General features: G+C 37.8%; 1 protein-coding gene across 1 annotated transcript in view; it reads left to right on the forward strand.

Moving 5' to 3' along the window:
• LOC114050108 (cation channel sperm-associated protein subunit epsilon-like) overlaps nt 1–18733 on the forward strand; it is a 190545-nt gene that overhangs the window by 25558 nt on the left and 146254 nt on the right. Inside the window, exons 3-4 of the mRNA XM_027871681.1 lie at nt 6087–6164; nt 10125–10231. Of these exons, the coding sequence (XP_027727482.1) occupies nt 6087–6164; nt 10125–10231 (185 nt within the window). The remainder of the gene's footprint in view (nt 1–6086; nt 6165–10124; nt 10232–18733) is intronic.

An 18733-nucleotide genomic window follows, 5' to 3' on the forward strand; every position in this document is an offset into this window, starting at 1 on the left:
CGGGATCATGAGCAAGCAGCACAAAAAGAGTCAGACTATATTATCTTACTTTGGTGACAAAGAAGATCAAAACATACAACCAGAAGAAGACAACGAAGCCAAAGCTCCTACATCCAAAGCCTCCAAGAAAAACATGAATAGGTCCCAGGCCATGGAAGAGCTCAAAAAGGATTTTGAGAAGGAAGTAAGAGAAGTAGAGGAAAAACTGAGAGTGATGCTGAAGGAGACCCAAAAAAATACTGAGGAAAATAACAACTTAAAAAATAGCTTAACCCAAATGGCAAAAGAGGTCCGAAAAGCCATTGAGGAGAAGAATGCCCTAAAAAGCAAAATTGGCCAAATGGAAAAGGAAGCCCAAAAGCTTACCAAAGAAAATGCTTCCTTAAAAATTAGAATGGAGAAATTGGAAGCTAGTGACAATTTGAGAAATCAAGGCACTGTAACACTAATCAAAAGGAATGAAAAAATAGAAAAGAATGTGAAATATCTCACTGGAAAAACAACTGACCTGGAAAATAGATCCAGGAGAGAGAACTTAAAAATTATTGGACTATCTTAAAGCCATGATCAAAAAAAGAGCCCAGACATCATCTTTCAGGAAATTATCAAGGAAAACTGCCCTGATATTTCAGAACCAGAGGGCAAAATAGAAATTGAAAGAATTCACCAATCACCTCCCCAAAAGAAAACTCCTAGGAATGTTGTAGCCAAATTCCAGAATTCCCAGGTCAAGGAGAATATATTGCAAGCAGCAGAAAGAAAAAATTCAAATACTGTGGAAACACAATCAGGATAACACAAGTTTTAGCAGTTTCTACATTAAGGGTCCGGAGGGCATGGAGTATGATATTCTGGAGGGCAAAGGAGATAGGGCTACAACCTAGAATCACCTACACAGCAAAACTGAGTATAATCCTTCAGGGTAAAAAATGATCGTTCAATGAAATAGGGGACTTTCAAGCATTCCTGTGGAAGACCAGAGCTGAATATAAAATTTGACTTTCAAATACAAGACTCAGGTGAAATATGGAAGAGGTAAACAGGAAAGAGAAATCATTAGAGAATTATTAAGGTTGAACTCTTCACATTCTTGCAGGGAAAGATGACATTTGTAACTCATGAGTCCTTTGTCAGTATTAGGGTAGTGGGAAGGAAAAAATTATATGTATGTAGAGATAGATAGAGGGAACAGGGTGAGTTGAAGATGAAGGAAGATGAAGCAGTGATATCTGGAAAATAAAATTAAGAGATGAGAGAGAATTATACTGGGAGAAGGAGAAAGGGAGAAGTAGAATGGGGTAAAATATCTCACATGAAACAGACAAGAAAAGGCTTTTACAGTGAAGGGGAAATGCGGGAAGGTGAAAGGGAGTGAGTGAATCTTATTCTCATAGATTTTGGCTTAAGGAGGGAATAACGTACACAATGGAGTATGGAAATCTATCTTACTCTACAGGAAAATAAGCGGGGAAGGGGACAAGAGAGCAGGAGGTTGATAAGAGGGGAGAGCAGATTGGGGGAGGAGATAATCAAAAGCAAACACTTCTGAGGAGGGACAGGATCAAAAGAGAGAATAGAATAAATGGGGGGTAGGATAGGATGAAGGGAAATATACTTAGTTTTTCATAATAGGACTACTATGGAAGAGTTTTGCATGACTACACATCTATAACCTGTACTGAGATGCTTGCCTTTTCAATGAGAGTGGATGGGGAGGGAGGAAGGGAGAAAATTTGTAACCCAAAGTTTTAAAAACACATGTTAAAAATAAAAAAATTAAAAGTAAATTAAAAAAAAACTTGTAATAAAAGGAATGGATGCTATGGGTTAATAGAAGAGGATTTTTCATAAAGATGATATCCTGAGAGATTATAGAAAATCCCAGTTCACTCCTATAAACTGTAGCAAATACCTAGAAAGGCCCCTAACAGACTAATAATAAAAGAAATACCAAAGGGAGCAGAAGTTCCTCCATTTAGTCCAGAACTTCTCTAAAAGATGGCGAGAAAAGGGCAGAGACTGGGAAAGAGGATTGATCTAGTAAAACAAGTGCCAACTTAAGGAAACACGGAAGTATGGAGAAGGTCACACTAGGGAAACCAAAAGGAATACTAGTAACCAGATTAAAAGCAAGCAAAAATGAGAAGGGGGAGCCAGTATCAGCTGCAATAATCAGTTGCTTAAAGTCATATTCGAACTCTTCCCTGTCAGAAACACAAGTAAAGGGACACAACTATCCATAAGTCACCGTGCTGGGAGACAGGGCCTGGCTATGCACTTCTTAGAGCACTGACATTCACAACTAGTTGCTGTTGTTCAGTCATTTTCAATCATGTCTGACTCTTTGTGATCCCATTTAGGGTTTTCTTGGCAAAGATACTGCAGTGGTTTGCAATTTCCTTATCCAGCTCCTTTTACAGATCAGAAAACCAAGGCAAACAGAGTTAAGTGACTTGCCCAGACTCATGCAGCTAATAAGTGTCTAAGGCCAGATTTGAACTCAGGAAGTTATATAAGTCTTTCTAACTCCATTCCTGGCACTCTATCCACTGAGCCACCTAGCTGCCCCATCACTACCAGAAACAGAGTTAATTCATTACTTTTCCAAAAACATAGGGAGGACTATGCATGGGGTTTAAGACCAACAGGGTCTCCAGCCTTCCACTGGGGCCTATTAGGGAATTCACTGCAGGGAGGGTAACTAACCAAGAGAGGATCACGCAACGAGAAGAGATTAGATGATGACTGAATATGAGACATGGTAAATAGAAAAAAATACATTATTCATAAAGATGCATCTTTCTACTGAAACTGGGACTCAGCCCCAAAAATGCTAGTCTCTGATCGATGAGCTATTGCGTTATTGTGCTTGGAATGAGGCCACCGTGCTACTTCCTAGATGTTTCCAAACCGTGCTATTATGTACCTACTCCCAACTCCAGTTTCCAACCCTAGTTCCCATTTAGAACATCCCCTACTCAAATGTAATCTCCTTGTGAGCAGAAGCTTACTTTTTACTTGTATTTGTATCTGCAGCACTTAGCACAGCACAATGCTAGTGCACAGAAAGTACATCTAATGGCATAGCATCTAACTACGTCAAGTAAAAACTAATTAAATTGTAGGGACAAATAGCAATTTAAAAAAAAAGTAGAGGTCCTCAGGTTGATCCTTTCACAAGTAGGCAAATCTAACAAAAAGAGAGATAAAAAGTTAAGGACCTAAATTAAGAAAAGAAAATGGATATGCTAAATCTCTGGAGATTACTGAATTGGAATAAGAAGTAATATACCTATCAGCTATATATGGAGACTTTACAAAACTGGGCCATGTATAGGGACATAAAATTTCATTAAATACACAGATATAGAAGAACGGATTCAAATTTAAATGGAGTCTAGAGATAATTCAACCCTAAGTAAATGATGAGTTAAAACCAAATGATAAAAAAAATCATTAAAGAAAATAATAACCATTAACTTACACCAAATAATTGAAAAAAAAACCGTGGAGGAATTTTATATTTCTAAACATTTTAATCAACAAATGAATGATTAGTACAACAAAGCTTATGGCCACAGGGGAGAGGAGACCCTGATCACAGTTCCATGTTGGAAAAGAGTACTTGTGGTTGCTCCCAGAACAGAGCACAGGCCAGGAGAGTAGTAAAGATACTTCTCCTTAGATCATACCACCTTGGAAGAACTGAAAACATATAGACCACCATAACTAGCTCTGAAAACAGCAGCACAAACAAAAACCGAAGCACACAAAAAAAAAAACTGTCCGTCCCTCCACCACTCTGGGGAGCAAGGCCCAACTTTAACATAAAGTTAAAAGTCAAGAAATAGGCTAGAAAAAATGAGCAAACAATGCTAAAAGAACCTGAGCATTGAAAGTTACTATGGTGACAGGGAAGATCAAAACACAAACTTGGAAGAAGACAACAAAGTCAAAACTGCTACATCCAAAGCCTCAAAGGAAAAATGTGAATTGATCTTAGGCTCAAAAAGAATCCTGGAAGAGCTCAAATAAGTGAGATAGAGGAAAAATTGGGAAAAGAAATGATAATGATGCAAGAAAAGCATGAAAAAGAGCCAACAACTTGGTAAAGGAGGCACAAAGAAATACTGAAGAAAACAAGACTTTTAAAAAACAGAATAGGACAAATGGAAAAAGATACTCAAAAATCCACTGAAGAGAAAAACTCCTTAAAAAGCAGAATCAGCCAAATCGGGGGGAAAACACATTAGCCAGGTACTTTCAGCTCACTGAAGAAAATAATATCTTAAAAATTGGAATTGGGCAAGTGGAAGGTAATGACTCTATGAGATATCAAGAAACAAACAAAATCAAAACAATGAAAAAAATAGAAGAAAATGTGATACATCTCATTGGAAAAACAATTGACCTGCAAAATAGACCAAGGAGAGATAATTTAAGAATTATTAGACTACTTAATACCTGATATTCTAGAACCAGGGGGCGGGGCCTGGGGAAGGAGGGTGTGGAAATAGGATGGAAGAAAATACACAGTTATCATAAATGTGAAAAAAAAATTATAGCAAGTCTCTCTGATAAAGGCCTAATTTCTCAAATAAACAGAGAACCAAGTTAAATTTATAAAAAATAGGAGCCATTCTTCAATTGAGAAATGGACAAAGGATATGAACAGGCTGTCTTCAGACAAAGTAATCAAAACTATCTATAGTTATATGAAAAAATGCTCTAAATCACTATTGATTAGAGAAATGAAAATTAAAACAACTCTGAGGTACCACCTCACACCTATCAGGTTGGCTAACATGACAAAAAAGAAAATGACAAATGTTGGAGGAGATGTGAGAAAATCAAGGCACTAGTGCACTGTTGGTGGAGTTGTGAATTGAGCCAACCATTCTGGAGAGTAATTTGGAACTATGCCCAAAGGGCTATAAAATCATACATAACCTTTTACCCAGCAATGCCAGAACTAGGTCTGTATCCCAAAGAGATACAAAACAAAAAGGGAAAGGACCTACATTTATTTAAAAAAAATTTATATCAGTTTTTTTGTGGTGGCCAAGAATTGGAAATTGAGGGGATGCCCATCAATTGGGGAATAGCTAAACAATTTCTGGTATATCATTTTGATGGAATACTATTATACCATATGAAATGATGAGCAGGATGCTCTCAGAAAAACCTGGAAAGACATATATGAACTAATGTGAAGTGAAATGAGCAGAACACAGTACCAGCAATTGTACAACGATCAACTGTGAATGACTTGGCTATTCTCAGTAATGCAATGACTTAGGATGATATTATCCTTCTCCAGAAAAAAGAACTTAGAGAGTCTGAATGTATATTGAAGCTTACTTTTTTTTTAACTTTTTAAATTTTTTTTGGTCTCTTTTCAATTTGTGTTTTCTTTCACAACGTGACTAATGTGGAAATATGTTTAGCATGACTGCACACATATAACCTATATCAAATTGCTTGCTTTCTCATTGAGGGAGAGAATTTGGAACTCAAAATTTTTAAAAATGAATGTTAAAAATTGTTTTTACATGTAATTGGGGAAAATAAAATAATAAATGAAAACAAAAGAGCAATAAAAGATAGCAAATAAAAATTATAATTTTATAACAAAAAGCATACAAAGATAACAACAAAAATTTATTTTATTTTTCTGGGTAATTAATATTTTTATTTTTCTACTTCATAGTATTTTATTTTTTCAATTTCATGTAAAGATAGTTTTCAATATTCACTTTTATAAGATTTTGAATTCCAAATTTTTTTATCCTTTCCTCCCCTTCCTTCTCCCAAGATGGCAAGCCAACTGATATCGGCTATACATATACAATCATATTAAACACATTTCCACATTAGTTGTGCTGTGAAAGAAGAATCAGAAGAAAAGGGAAAAACCATGAGAAAGAAAAAGCAAAACAGAAGAAAAAATAGTATGCTTCAATGTGCATTCAATCTATTCTCTATCCCTATTATGTTTGTTATTTATTTAGTTGAGTTTGGGGGGGTGGGGTCAGAATACCAATGGAATTTTTAAAAAATATCAAAATCTATCTTATACTTTGTAGAGCATACAGATTTGGGTATATGATCCAGAAAATGCAAGTCCTGAGGAGTTGGCCTCCAATGCATCAAATCCTTCACTTGTAAGTGGAAGCATTCTTTATAACACTTTCATAAATATAATTACCTTGCAATTGCTATAGATATGCTAAGAAATTCTTATTCATACAAAGAATGAAAAAACACTCTCTGAGCAGTAGATCTGAGCTACGCTGAGGTACACTGGGGTGACAAAATACATCAACACAATTTTTGGTTTTTGTGTAATTTATAAGTACCTGGCTAATGTGCTTCCCCCCCAAAAATGAACCAGATTTCCAAAAATTGTCAAACATTTCTCAGAAATGCTTAATAAGTATCCTTTTTGTTTTCCCTGAAACCATTTTATTAACAGTTAACATATCTATATGGGCTGGTCCTGAAGTGAATCAGAATGGCAATATGTTTTAGTTGGATACAACCAAAAAGATTGTCTAGTCTTGTTTAGCAGTCAGTGGCAAGAATCTTCTCTGAGGCTTCCCTGACAAGTGACCATTTGCCCTGTACTTCTAACCTTCTGCTGATTAGGGACTGCAACTACCCTGTTTGTGGTTAATCCTGTTGCTCTAATTTCTGTCATCCAAAATGCCTGCCCACCTAGGTGAAAAGTCCTTCCTCTTGCTCTCCTTACTCATACTGTCACCTCCATCTGCTTAAACTCAGTTTCCTTCCACTGGACCCTCTAGAATTCCTGCTTTGCTGTTTGCAAGCTGATCTTTGTCCTCAATCTCTTCTTCCTGTACTCCTTCCTCTTCAATCTAAATGAAACCTGGTGTATCCCTGATGATGCCATATCCCTTCATACCAGGCTCGTGGTTTTCTTTGTCACACCAATATTCACATGGGTGGCCCCTCTAATACTAGCCTCTCAGTTCATCATGACCTCTATCTCTGTCATATCTTGCTACCACCAATAGTGGTAACCTCTTAGACTTAACCATCACTGAAAATTGTTCCCACCTCTAAGATCTTGAATTCTAAATTTCTAAGGTCACAATTTCCTGAATTTCTATCCTCCCATTGTATCCTTCCTGTTGAACCTGTTCTTCATCTCTATTGTAATCTTGATCCCAAGTAAGGAGGCTTCTGGAGTACGGTGGAAAAAAGAAATTCAGGGAATTAGGAACAGAATTTTGAGGAAAACTGGTGATTCTGAGAAGTTCCAAGATTCTAAGAAGATTCAATTCCTTTCATCTAAGAACTTTTTCTCATGCATTCCTTCCACCCTTTGACTTCTCCTTAGAAAGGACCTCATCCCAGGCCATCCTCTCTAACATTCCTGGATGTAATTTCCTCATTTTTATCTCTCCCTTACCCAGGAAGTAGAGTAAATATCTTCCTTGCTCCACACTGACATCTGCAGAATCTCTTTCTGCTAATTGAGAACCTTTGCTTCTTTAAGGTTCCCTTGAGTCCTATCTAGATCCTGGTTACGTTTATCTCAGTTATCTACTGGCCTCCAAGTCATTCTCCCTCCTTTTTCCATGAATCCAGTACCTAGATCATAACATTCCTCTTCTACCCAATCCCAGCCCTTATATTTTGAGATATATGTGTGTATACATACATATCTATATACATATATACAAATGTATATGCACGTGCCTATGCCTTGAAAGAATATATTGTGTGCTTATTTGATGGATGGTTATAGAGAGATTGATATAGATATATAGATATATGGTAGGCAGCGTACTACTGATAGCTACTTGTCATTATAGAAAAAGTCGGCAAATTTGGAGCATTTCTTTTTGTAAAAGAAAGAATGCTTAACATTTTCAATTTCAGTAACTCTTTGAAGCATTTTATTAAGAGATAACCAGAAGGCCTCTGTGTGAGCAGGAGATTGCCACGGTGATTCCCCTTCTGATTTTACTAACTGCTTCTTGCACAGAGACTATAAGCTAGATTAAATTAGAAGCAGGTGTAATTATTTTGCTTTTTAAAATTTCCTGTGTTAATCCTGAGGGATTAGGGTAGATTTATAAATAGTAATTGTTAGTGTTTAATTATCTGGTTGATTTGATCAATATAGCCATTCAAATGGCTATAATGCCATATAAAAAATGCAAAATAAAATAATAGATCATAACAGTCAGTGAACATAACAGCTTTACATCAAAATTAATGTTTCTCCGTATAGAAATTTTTACCATAAACACACTCCAAGCATAGGAGAAAACCAAAGCAAAGACACAGGAATGGAAAAATGATGTCTTGTATGGGGACCAGCAAAATGGTCAGTTTGGCTGGTCCATAGAAAGTAGGAAGGGGAATGTTCTATATTTATATATATATTAATTATATATATTTATAGATATTAATTATATACATATTATTATGTATATTAAGGCTGGAGAAATAAGTTGGAACCAAATTGTGAAGGGCTGTAAATGCCAAACAGAGACTTTATATTTAATCTTAGAGTCAACAGGGACCACAGGAGTTTATTGGGTAGGAGAATAAAGGCCTGAACTCCAAGGAAAAAATCACCTTGGCAACTGTATGAAGGAAGTATTGGAGAGAGGAGAAACTTAAGGCAGGGCAATTGACTAGGAGTTTATTTCAGTAGGTCAGGCAAAAGATCATGAGAGCCTGAACTGGGTGGTGGCTGTGAGAGTAGAGAGAAGGGAGATGGATGGAAGAGATTTTATGGAAGTAGAAATTACAAGAGTTAGCAACTAATTGGATAGGTGGGATGAGGGAGAGATCTAAGATGACTCCCAGGATATAAACCTGGGAGACTGGAAGAATAGTAGTGCCCTAGACAGGAACAGGGAATTTTTAGTAGGGAAGGTAATAAGGAAGAATAGGCTTGGAGAAAAAGGTAGTGAGTTCTTCAATGCAAATTACAAGTCATCTACACTTCCTCATCCTGTTGCCTCATACTGTCCCACCAAAAAGAAAAATGGAGGTTCATGCCCATCATGTGTCACCAGCCACGGTTCACCCGCCATAGTCAGAAAATGATTTGGCAAGGAGAGGATGCTATATATGAGTATATGTATATGCTGGGACGACAGGAAAAGATTTCCCCAAAGGCAACTCTTGCATAAGTATCAGAAATGCAGTTAGGTTATAACCACCCCAAAGGCAATGCCTGGTATGGAATGAGAGAGATTAGGAGCTTGCATAGTAGGGGGAGGACAGCAATGGGAGGGGACAAAGTTGGGGGGCATTGGGTGATGTTGGGTGAAGAAGGTGGTGGGGTTGTGTGGAAGACAAGCTCCACCATTGTCTGTTGGAGCAAGTGTGGGATTCAGTGCATCTTCCAATCCTTCAATTACTTGATTACACATCCCCATCCATCATCCCATGACCCTTGGATGTATGTACATTCTACTTTGGACACCTCTAGATTAGATGACCTCTAATCTTCCTTCTACATCTAAATATATAATCCTAATAGAATCAAGCTAAAAGGCATGTGCTTCTTCCATTCAGCTAGCTTCTCTTCTTGTAGGGCCAACCCTCATTCCTCTTTCTGTTTCCTTCTCTCTTTCATATTCAAAGTCTTTAATCATTTCTCTGTTCAGCCAATATTCTAGTTTTTAACCACCTTAAAAAAAACCCTATTTATTGCTTACTTTAGTAAATAAGCAAAAAACTTTGTTTGGATGTTTGGTTAGGATGTGAAGCATCCCATCACAAGCATTACTTATGACTCAATCGACCCAGGGCTTCTTTCCATCTAATTACTTTGAGTAGGAGAAACAGGCTAAGAAAACAACAAACCTACATCTCTGAAATACACAAAAGCTTAGTAATTTCTAGTAAAAATATTAAATTCATTCTTTTTACTTGTTGTTGATGAAATCAACTGTAAATTAATTTAATTTATTCCCAAATTAGCATTTTCAAGTATATGCTTTTATGTTAATGTCTATTGTTTTAAAAATATTTTCTTATGGGACCTTTTATGTAACACTGAAATTTTAGAAGTTTAAGTTATAATCTGAAATAAAAATACATGGTAATCAAAAGTTTTTTCTTTATTTTCACAGAATTCCAAGTCACTTAGTATGCAGTTTCTCAGTATGGGACAAGAACCTATGATTGTGTCAATAATCTCTCATCAAGTTTACCCTCCAGAAATCACTAAGCAAGAAGGGTATTTTACTTAAATATTTCAAATGCAAAATTGTTTTTTTATTCAATGAAACTAAAACTAGATAGATTTTCATGATGAGCTCTACAATCTGAGAGAGAGATGAACTCTCAGTTCAGCTGTTTGAAGAATCTTACACAAGAAGTTGACTCTTAACATTATCTAGGAGTTTAGTACTGAGAATCAAGGAATATATCAGGTTGCCAACTCTTCCTATAAAAGGAGTCATTTTTTGCCTCATTTCTTACCTAGCCTTAATCAGTGAATGGGTGTTGCCTCAGACAAACTGTAACCTGGGAAAGACCTTAGCTTAAAAAGGCCAAGGTCTCCCACTACATCCAGGGCCATCTCCAGTTGTCCTGATCTATGTCTTGCCACTGGACCCAGATGGCTCTGGAGGAAAGAGTGAAGCTGGTGACTTTGCACAGCCTTTCCTCACTTAAATCCAATTTACTTGAAAGTCAAGACATCACCTTCCTGGTGGCACTGGTCCTCTTCAAGAATGAAGGACAAACAACAATCATGCTTACAATGTGGTGGGAGGGATCTAGGGGAGAGTCATCCTCCCATTCAACATTCAAAACCCACACCTTCCCTTGAGGTCTCTCTTTCCTTCTCTGCTTCTTTCAGTCAATCAGGAGGAGTCAAACTTCTTTATACATATACAGCACAGAGTGAATTGTCAAGTTTGCCTGTGGTTAGTTACATAACGTAGCATTTGTGCTCTGAGAGTTTGGAGATTTGGTTGAAGGCAAAAATGAAAGGGAGGCTACTCCCTCTTCTGACCCCCATCCCCGGTCAGCCTGGTCTAAACACTCCTTTTCTCCTCTCCTCCCTACCTACCTTTTCTTGAATGACAGCCCTTGACCCCAGCCCTACCAAGAGATTTCTCTATGCATACCTGAAGACAGAAGGAGAAATAATGGAAAAGTTAATGTTACCTGACAGCCCAATCTCCTCTCAGACAGCAATGATAATTGCTAAAAACTTATCTTTATCCATTCTGGGACATTTATTAAAATTAGTAAATCAATATCATTCTTCATATCACTCCCAGGCCCAAATCAGTATCAAAATTTATCAATGATTTGCTCTCACCAATGATAATAAAACCAGCCACAAATCATGAAATGCAAAAATCAAAAGCAGTTATGATTGATGATATTTTACCACAGAGTAATTCAGAATTACAGATGAACTTAAAGCAATTTTGGATTAGACATATTGCCTTCTTGGACAGAAAGGTAGAAGAGGCATCTCACCATTTGCATGAATTCTAAGTCAGGGGAAAGTTTGTCACTGATCAGGCATGCTCCTTGCTCTAGTATTGCCATCTAGTCTTGGACAAAAGTAGTGGTGGCCATAGTAGAGACTGGTCACTCCCTATACTAGCCAAAGAGAACTGTCTCTCTTTTACTCAGTGTTCATTTCCTCTCCTCACACTTTCTTGCTCAATTCACCAAATTCTCCATCAAACAATCTATTCTCAAACCTGTGCATCCATATACATACTATCTCTCTCACTCTTTGTCTTTCCTCTGCCTCCCTTTCCCCATTTCTCTCTCTCTATCTCTTTTTCTCTCTCTCTCTCTCTCCTTCCTGTATCTTTCTTTCCTCCCCCTCCTCTCTCCTCCCCTTTCTCTCTCTTTCTCTTTACACACTACCTACCCCAAGGACAGGAAGAAACAGCAGTGTCTCTTTAGGACTACATCTCCCAGAAACTCCCATAACTAGCTCCTGAGAACCTTCTCTCTACCCATTAAGGAATCAGTCTTCCCAAACCTCACTAAAATAGTAGTGGTTGAACATGAAGGGTTCAAATTTGGAGTTGATGATGTAATATTGAGAGAAGGAATCCATGCTGAAAGACATGTTTCACACAATAGTGGTTGTAATTAGATGTCCCTTGCCTCAAAAGATTCCCAAATTTATCCAAAGACTTGTCTGATTGTCTCACACTCCCACTGTTAGGTAGGTTAAAGTGTTAGTGTTAGGGGAAATACAGAGCAATAAGCCTGGAAGTGTAGTCTGTAGTTATATTATGAAGGCTAGACAATTAGATCACTCTGCTTAAAGTGGGTGATAGAATGCCACAGTATGATTTGTCAAGTGTGAACACACATCACTTTCTCACTAAGCATGAATACCTCCCTAGCTAGGTATGACAGGATGTCTGTTCATATTGGTTGAGGGACTTGGTCACATCCTCTTGGTCCTGTATAAAACAATAGAGCAAGTTGGAATCAGAGATTCAAGGGTGCAGCACCAAAGAGGAGATATCCCAGCTAAACCCCAGAGAAGGAATTTTTCTTCTTTTTAAAAAAATTATTCATTTATTTTTAACACTTTTCTTTTGAATTTTTGAGTTCCAGATTGTTTCTCTCCCACCCCTCCTCTACCCACTGAGAGTGCAAACAAAATTATATCAATTATACATGTGAAATCATGCAAAATATATTTCTGTATTAGCCATGTCACAAAAAAGCAAAATTATTATAATAATAATGAAGAAAACAAAAAATCATACCTCAGTTTACACTCAGTGTTCGTCAGTTCTCTCTCTGGAGATGGTTAGCATGTTTTCACATAAGTCTTTTGTAATTGTCTTGGATTGCTGTATTGATCAGAGTAGTCAAGTCTTTCACAGTTGATTGTCATTACAACATTGCTGTTTGCACAATGATCTCTAGGTTCTCACTTTGCATCAGTTCACACTGTTCTTTTATTTCTTCTGAAAACTGCCTGCTCATATTCTTTGACTATTTATCAATTAGAGAATGGCTCTTATTTTTATAAATCTGACTCAATACCCTGTAAACTTGAGAAATGAGGCCTTTATCAGGGAAAGTTGCTATAAATTTTTTTGATATTACTGCATTGTCTATGGTTTCCCTGATTATCTCTTTTAATTAGGTCTGGTTTTGGTTTTGCTTTGTCAGAGATCATGATTGCTACCCCTGTCTTTTTTTACTTCAGCTGAAGTATAATAGATTCTGCTCCACCCTTTTATTTTAACTATGTGTATGTCTTTTTGTTTCAAGTGTGTCTTTTGTACACAATATATTGATATTGTTGGATTCTGTTTTCTAATCCATTCTGCTATCCACTTCCATTTTATGGATGAGTTTCATCCCATTCACAGTTATGATTACTGTGTATTTCCCTCCATCCTATTTTCTTCTGTTTATCTTTCTCTCTCTTTTGATCCTGTTCCTCCTTAGAAGTTGTTTTACTTCTGACTATTGCCTCCCTTATATCATCCCCCTTCCATATTTTTTATCCTCCTCCCCGTTTCCCTTTTGAGCAAGATAAATTTCTATACCCAACTGAGTGTGTGTGTGTGTGTTTCTTCCCTCTTTGAACTAATTCTGATGAGAGTGAGGTTCAAGCATTTCCTGCCACCACCACCCTCATTTCCCCCTTTACTATAAAAGCTCTTCCAAGTGCACCTCTTATATGTAAGAAAATTTTCCCTGTTCCAACTCTCCCCCTTCTCCCAGTGCATCCCCTTTCTCACCCCTACATTTTTTATTTTGAAGATCATCCCAACACAATCAACTCATTCCCATGCCTCCTGTTTATGTAAACTCCTTCTAACTTCTAACTAATAATGATAAAGTTCTTAGAAGTAATTTGTATCATCTTCTCTCTCCTCAATCTATTTATCAGGTCAGTTTTTTTCCCAATGAAATATTTCACATTTTCTTCTATTTCTTTCATTCTTTGGACTTTTTAATTTTTAAGTAATTCTTTTCTTCAGTGAACTTTGTACCTATTTTTCCCTTTGGCCAATTTTGCTTTTTAAAGTTCATGTCTTCAGTGAATTTTTGTACCTCTTTTATCATTAAGCCCATTCTGTTTTTAAGATGTTATTTTCTTCACTATTTTTTGTGCTGCTTTTACCAAGCTGTTAATTCTCTATTCATAATTTTCTTGTATCACTCTCATTTCTTTTCCCAACTTTTCCTCTGCTATTTTTATCTCTTTCTTTAACACTTCCAGGAATTCTTGTTGGCCTTGTGTCTAATTAACATTTTTTTTGAGCCTTTGCTTGTAGCTGTTTTTACATTGTTGCCTTCTTCTAAGTTTATGTCTTGGTCTTCCCTGCCACCATAGTAACTTTTTATTGGTCAAGTTCTTTTTATGATTGTTTGCTTATTTTCACAGCTTATTTCTTCACTTTGAACTTTATGCTAAAGTTGGACCCTGCTTACCTGGGGTTGAGGAGGCACTGTGCCAAGATTCAGGCTTTTTTGTGCTACTGTTTTCAGGGCTAGTTCTGGGGTCCTGCAAGTTTTCAGTGTTTCCAAAGTGGTGTTATCCTGGGGGAGTTGTGGTCACTGCTTTCCTGGTCTGTGCTCTGGTCTTTACCCAGGAAGGGCCCCTGGTCACCTGTAGCCACAAATGCTAGCACTCCTCTTGGTCCTGAAACTGTGACCAGGGCTCCTGCTCCCTTGTGACCAGTCACAAGTGCTCCTCTACATCCTGAACTGTAACCCATAACTGCTTACAGGCAATATAGTTGCCAATCATCACCAGCTGCACCCAGTGCCAGCAGAGAGTCCCCTTAGTTATCTGACCCCCTTACCATCTCTGGGCTGAGAGCTCCTGAAGCTGCTGCTGCCTCCAAAGCACACTACTGGTGCTCCTGGCCCACTCTACACCTGTGCCTACCCCACTGTCACAATCCTCTCCTGCAGACTTCCTAAATTGTCTTAGGCTGGGGAAAAAAACATAAACATGTCTCCCTATGAACTTTTATTGACTTTGTTCCTCCAGAATTTTGTTTGAGGCATTATTTCAAAGTTACTTATGGGGGAATACTGGGAAAGTTCAGCTGGGTCCCAGCCTATACTCCACCACCTAGAGAAGGAATGATTAAGGGAAGAGAAGCAAAGCCCTGGACTTTGGTTTCTTCCCCTCCTCCTACCTTGGCCAGAGGAGCCTGGGATTTGGAGGGAAAGATGCAGAGGATCTGGACTTTTCTCTGGGCATTCTAACAGCTTCACTGAAATAACTGATACCGTGACTGCACCTGTAGCCAAGGACAGACTGGATGAGATGAAGAAACTAATTCAAGTGTCTACAAAAAAGCATAGCAGAAAAACTACACTATATTGAAAGTGAACATCCCGAGGACTTCCAGGGTCTGTGAGTTACCTGTTTGCCACACTTACTCTCTCAGTTTCCTTTTGACTTTGTGTACACTGGTAGAAGAGCGTGTCACAGACTTTTAATGGGAGAGCGGGAGGAAGAGGTATGACTTGTACCAACTATTCTTACTATACCATATTAATAAATATCCCTTTGTAAAAGCTAATTAATTCTGGATGACTAATTAAAAAAACCAATAATCATGACAACGCATGGGCAGGGGCTCACGATCTATAGCATTTGAAATGACCAGTCCCAACCCTTTAGGGATTCTCCCAGAGACCTGAGAGGACTTGGTAGCTAGCTTCTAGGGACCCAGCCTGGTAGTGAGAATGGGGCTGGGGACAGTAAGCCCAGAGTTTAAATGTGCTACCATGGTAACAGGCAGCCATTGAAAGTGCTTAAGGAGGGTAGTGGCACTGTCAGATTTATTATTTAGGAAGCATATTTTGGCAGCTCTGTGGAGGATGAATTGGAGAAGGTTGGAGACCAGAAGCTATGTTTCTAATTAGGAGGCTGTAGCAGTAGTCTTTACGGAAGAAGATAAAGGCCTGAACTAGGGGAGAAGTCAGACAAGGCAAGAAAAAGGGACAGATGTGAGAAATGTCATCAGGGTCAAATTGATAAAACACAGGAATTTAGTGACTGTGAGAGATTAGGAAAATGTAAGATAACTTGAGGGTAATGAAGCTGAGTGACGGAAGGATGATGGAGTGACATGGTTAATTTTTAAAAAGATAACAGACATAAAACACATAGAACATTAAAAATGATAGTTTTGGGGGGATGTCACTAGCAGCTGGGGATATCAGAAAAGGCCTTATGTTGGAGGTAGATCTTGAGCTGAGTTTTGAAGGAATCTAGGAATTCCAAAAGATAGCAATGAGGAGAGAGTGCATTCTAGGTTTTTTGTCTAGTGTTGAATTAAATCCTTGGTCCTAGGCAACTATTTGACTTGGGGTTAGAAAATTGATTTTTGATTATGAGTCTGTGTTTCCAAAGCCCATTTTGAAAACTCTTTCCTTCTTCCCTGCTCCCTGCAAAAACAACAGCAAGCAACATTCTCAGGAGCTGTGTGGAAGGCTAAACCAACAAAGCAAGAATGTGCATTCTGCCTGCCTCATTTAAATAGGAGTGAGCTAAGTGGGGCAGGCAGGATCCACCTTCCTACACTTATTGTGCATCATATCCATCATTCAGCAATAAAAATCACTGCGTTTTTTTTTTGTTTTGTTTTTGCAAGGCAACTGGAGTTAAGTGACTTGCCCAGAGTCACACAACTAGTAAGTGTTATGTGTCTGAGGTCAGATTTGAACTCAGGTCCTCCTGACTCCAGGGCTGGTGCTCTATCTGCTGCACTACCTAGCTGCCCAAATCACTGGTTCTTTATGAGCCTAAGTTTAACTAGCCCAAATATCCTGCCTCCCTACAAGAGAAATCTATGTGATTCTGGTACTAGAACTAGAGGTATAGTAAGGGTTGGAAGGAATTTACTCGCCCCCCCAACTTCTCAGTCTAGTGACTTCCCATTGAGTGGAGGCATGCAGGAAGTGGAAGAAAAAGTCTTGACAACTGCCTACAGGGTTCTGGTGTTTCAAGCTGTCAGACTGACCTCAAAGAATAACGTGTTTTGAGAGGAGAGTCTCTGGACAAAGTCATTCATGAACTCTAGCCTCCTAATTAGAGGTTGGGAGTTTTCTGGGCAATACTAGATTTGGAGTTGCTTTAAAGGCAATCCCAAGTTTGGGAGCCTGGAATTAGGCCAAACAAGGCAGATTTCTTAGGTATCATGATCCTAGAATCAGGACATCTTTCCAGAGACAGGGAATTATCTAGGCAACACCAGCCTCAGTGATAACCTTGTTTATTCCAAGTTCAATAGCTTGGGATACAATATTCTATCTAGAGAAGGGAAATTTCCTTCATTTTGCATCACAGGATAAAATTTTAAAAGCAAGTGACTGCATATCCTTATTAGGATATGCCTGTATTAGATAAAATATAGCTAGCTGTCTCTTCAGATTATGACTGAAAGGTTTAGGTTAGTGGCAAGCCATAAGAACGATGGTTTAACTAGAAATATTTTTATAGATGTGGATAATGATTGGCTTTCAGCCACACTGAAAAGAACTTTAGTATTTCTTTTTTTTTTAAGACTAGTGGGGTTAAGTGACTTGCCCAGAGTCACACAGCTAGTAAGTGTCAAGTGTTTGATCTGAGGCCAGATTTGAACTCAGGTCCTCTTGACTTCAGGGCCGGTGCTTTATCCACTGTGCCACCTAGCTGCCCCCTGACTTCAGTATTTCCATTCTTATACTTACTCAATGTTTTACTCAGTCCTAAACCATAGTTCTAAAATGGTGCTGGTCCAGTTGGACTGATTATATACACATACATACATACATAACATACATACATACATATATATACATATATATATATATATATGTGTAAAGAGCAATTGAAGTAAGATAGGAAGACTTTCCACATCTTTGCAGAAGGGCCCAAAGTCATCACACTTGTTTTTTTTCTCTAATTTCAAGCATAAAGGTATGCTATACCTAGCACAATGGTTGTGATAATAAGAAATTATACATAGATGAAACAGGGATGTGCTGGAGTCAACTCTCACTTGCTTGAAATAGTGAATTCTTAAATTTTTATTATGAGCAAATGCTCAGAAATCAGGAAACACAGCAGATTAGGGCTTCTTTTTGATCATCTAGACTTAAGGAAGTGATGGAGAAAATGTTAATAATGAAGATTAAACTTTAAAATGTGACATGTATATTCATATATATTTTTTCCAGTGAGCTAGTTGTTAAAACGTGAAGCACTATAAAATCATAAATTATTATTTTTGTCGTTCACCTTTAGGACCTTGAAATAAAATATCAAATCATCTTTAGGACCTTAAATAAGTAAAATTAGTAAAATGAACCCTAAACATATGATCTTGATATAATGGAATCACTTCCCTACTGGAATACATAAAACATGCTTAGCTTTATATATAAGTTCTTTACTATTGGCATAAAATCTATAAAGCAATATAAGACACATTTTTTTAAAAATCTACCTCTTGGTAGTGCAGTGGTTAGAGTACTGGGCCTGGTGTCAGGAATCCCTGCGTTCAAATCTGTCTTCAGACTTCTACTAGCTGTGGTATCCTGGGCAAATTATTTAACCTCAATCTGTCTCAGTTTCCTCAACTGTAAAATGAGAATAATAATAGCACAGACCTCCCAGAGTTGTTGTGAGGATCAAATGAAATAATATTTGTACAGTCCTTAACACAACGCTTGGCACAATAGTAGGCACTATATAAATGTAAGCTATTATCAGTTTGAG

The sequence above is a fragment of the Vombatus ursinus genome, unplaced genomic scaffold, assembly GCF_900497805.2.
Source record: "Vombatus ursinus unplaced genomic scaffold, bare-nosed wombat genome assembly UNPS02014798.1, whole genome shotgun sequence".
Classification (NCBI taxonomy): Eukaryota; Metazoa; Chordata; class Mammalia; order Diprotodontia; family Vombatidae; genus Vombatus; species Vombatus ursinus.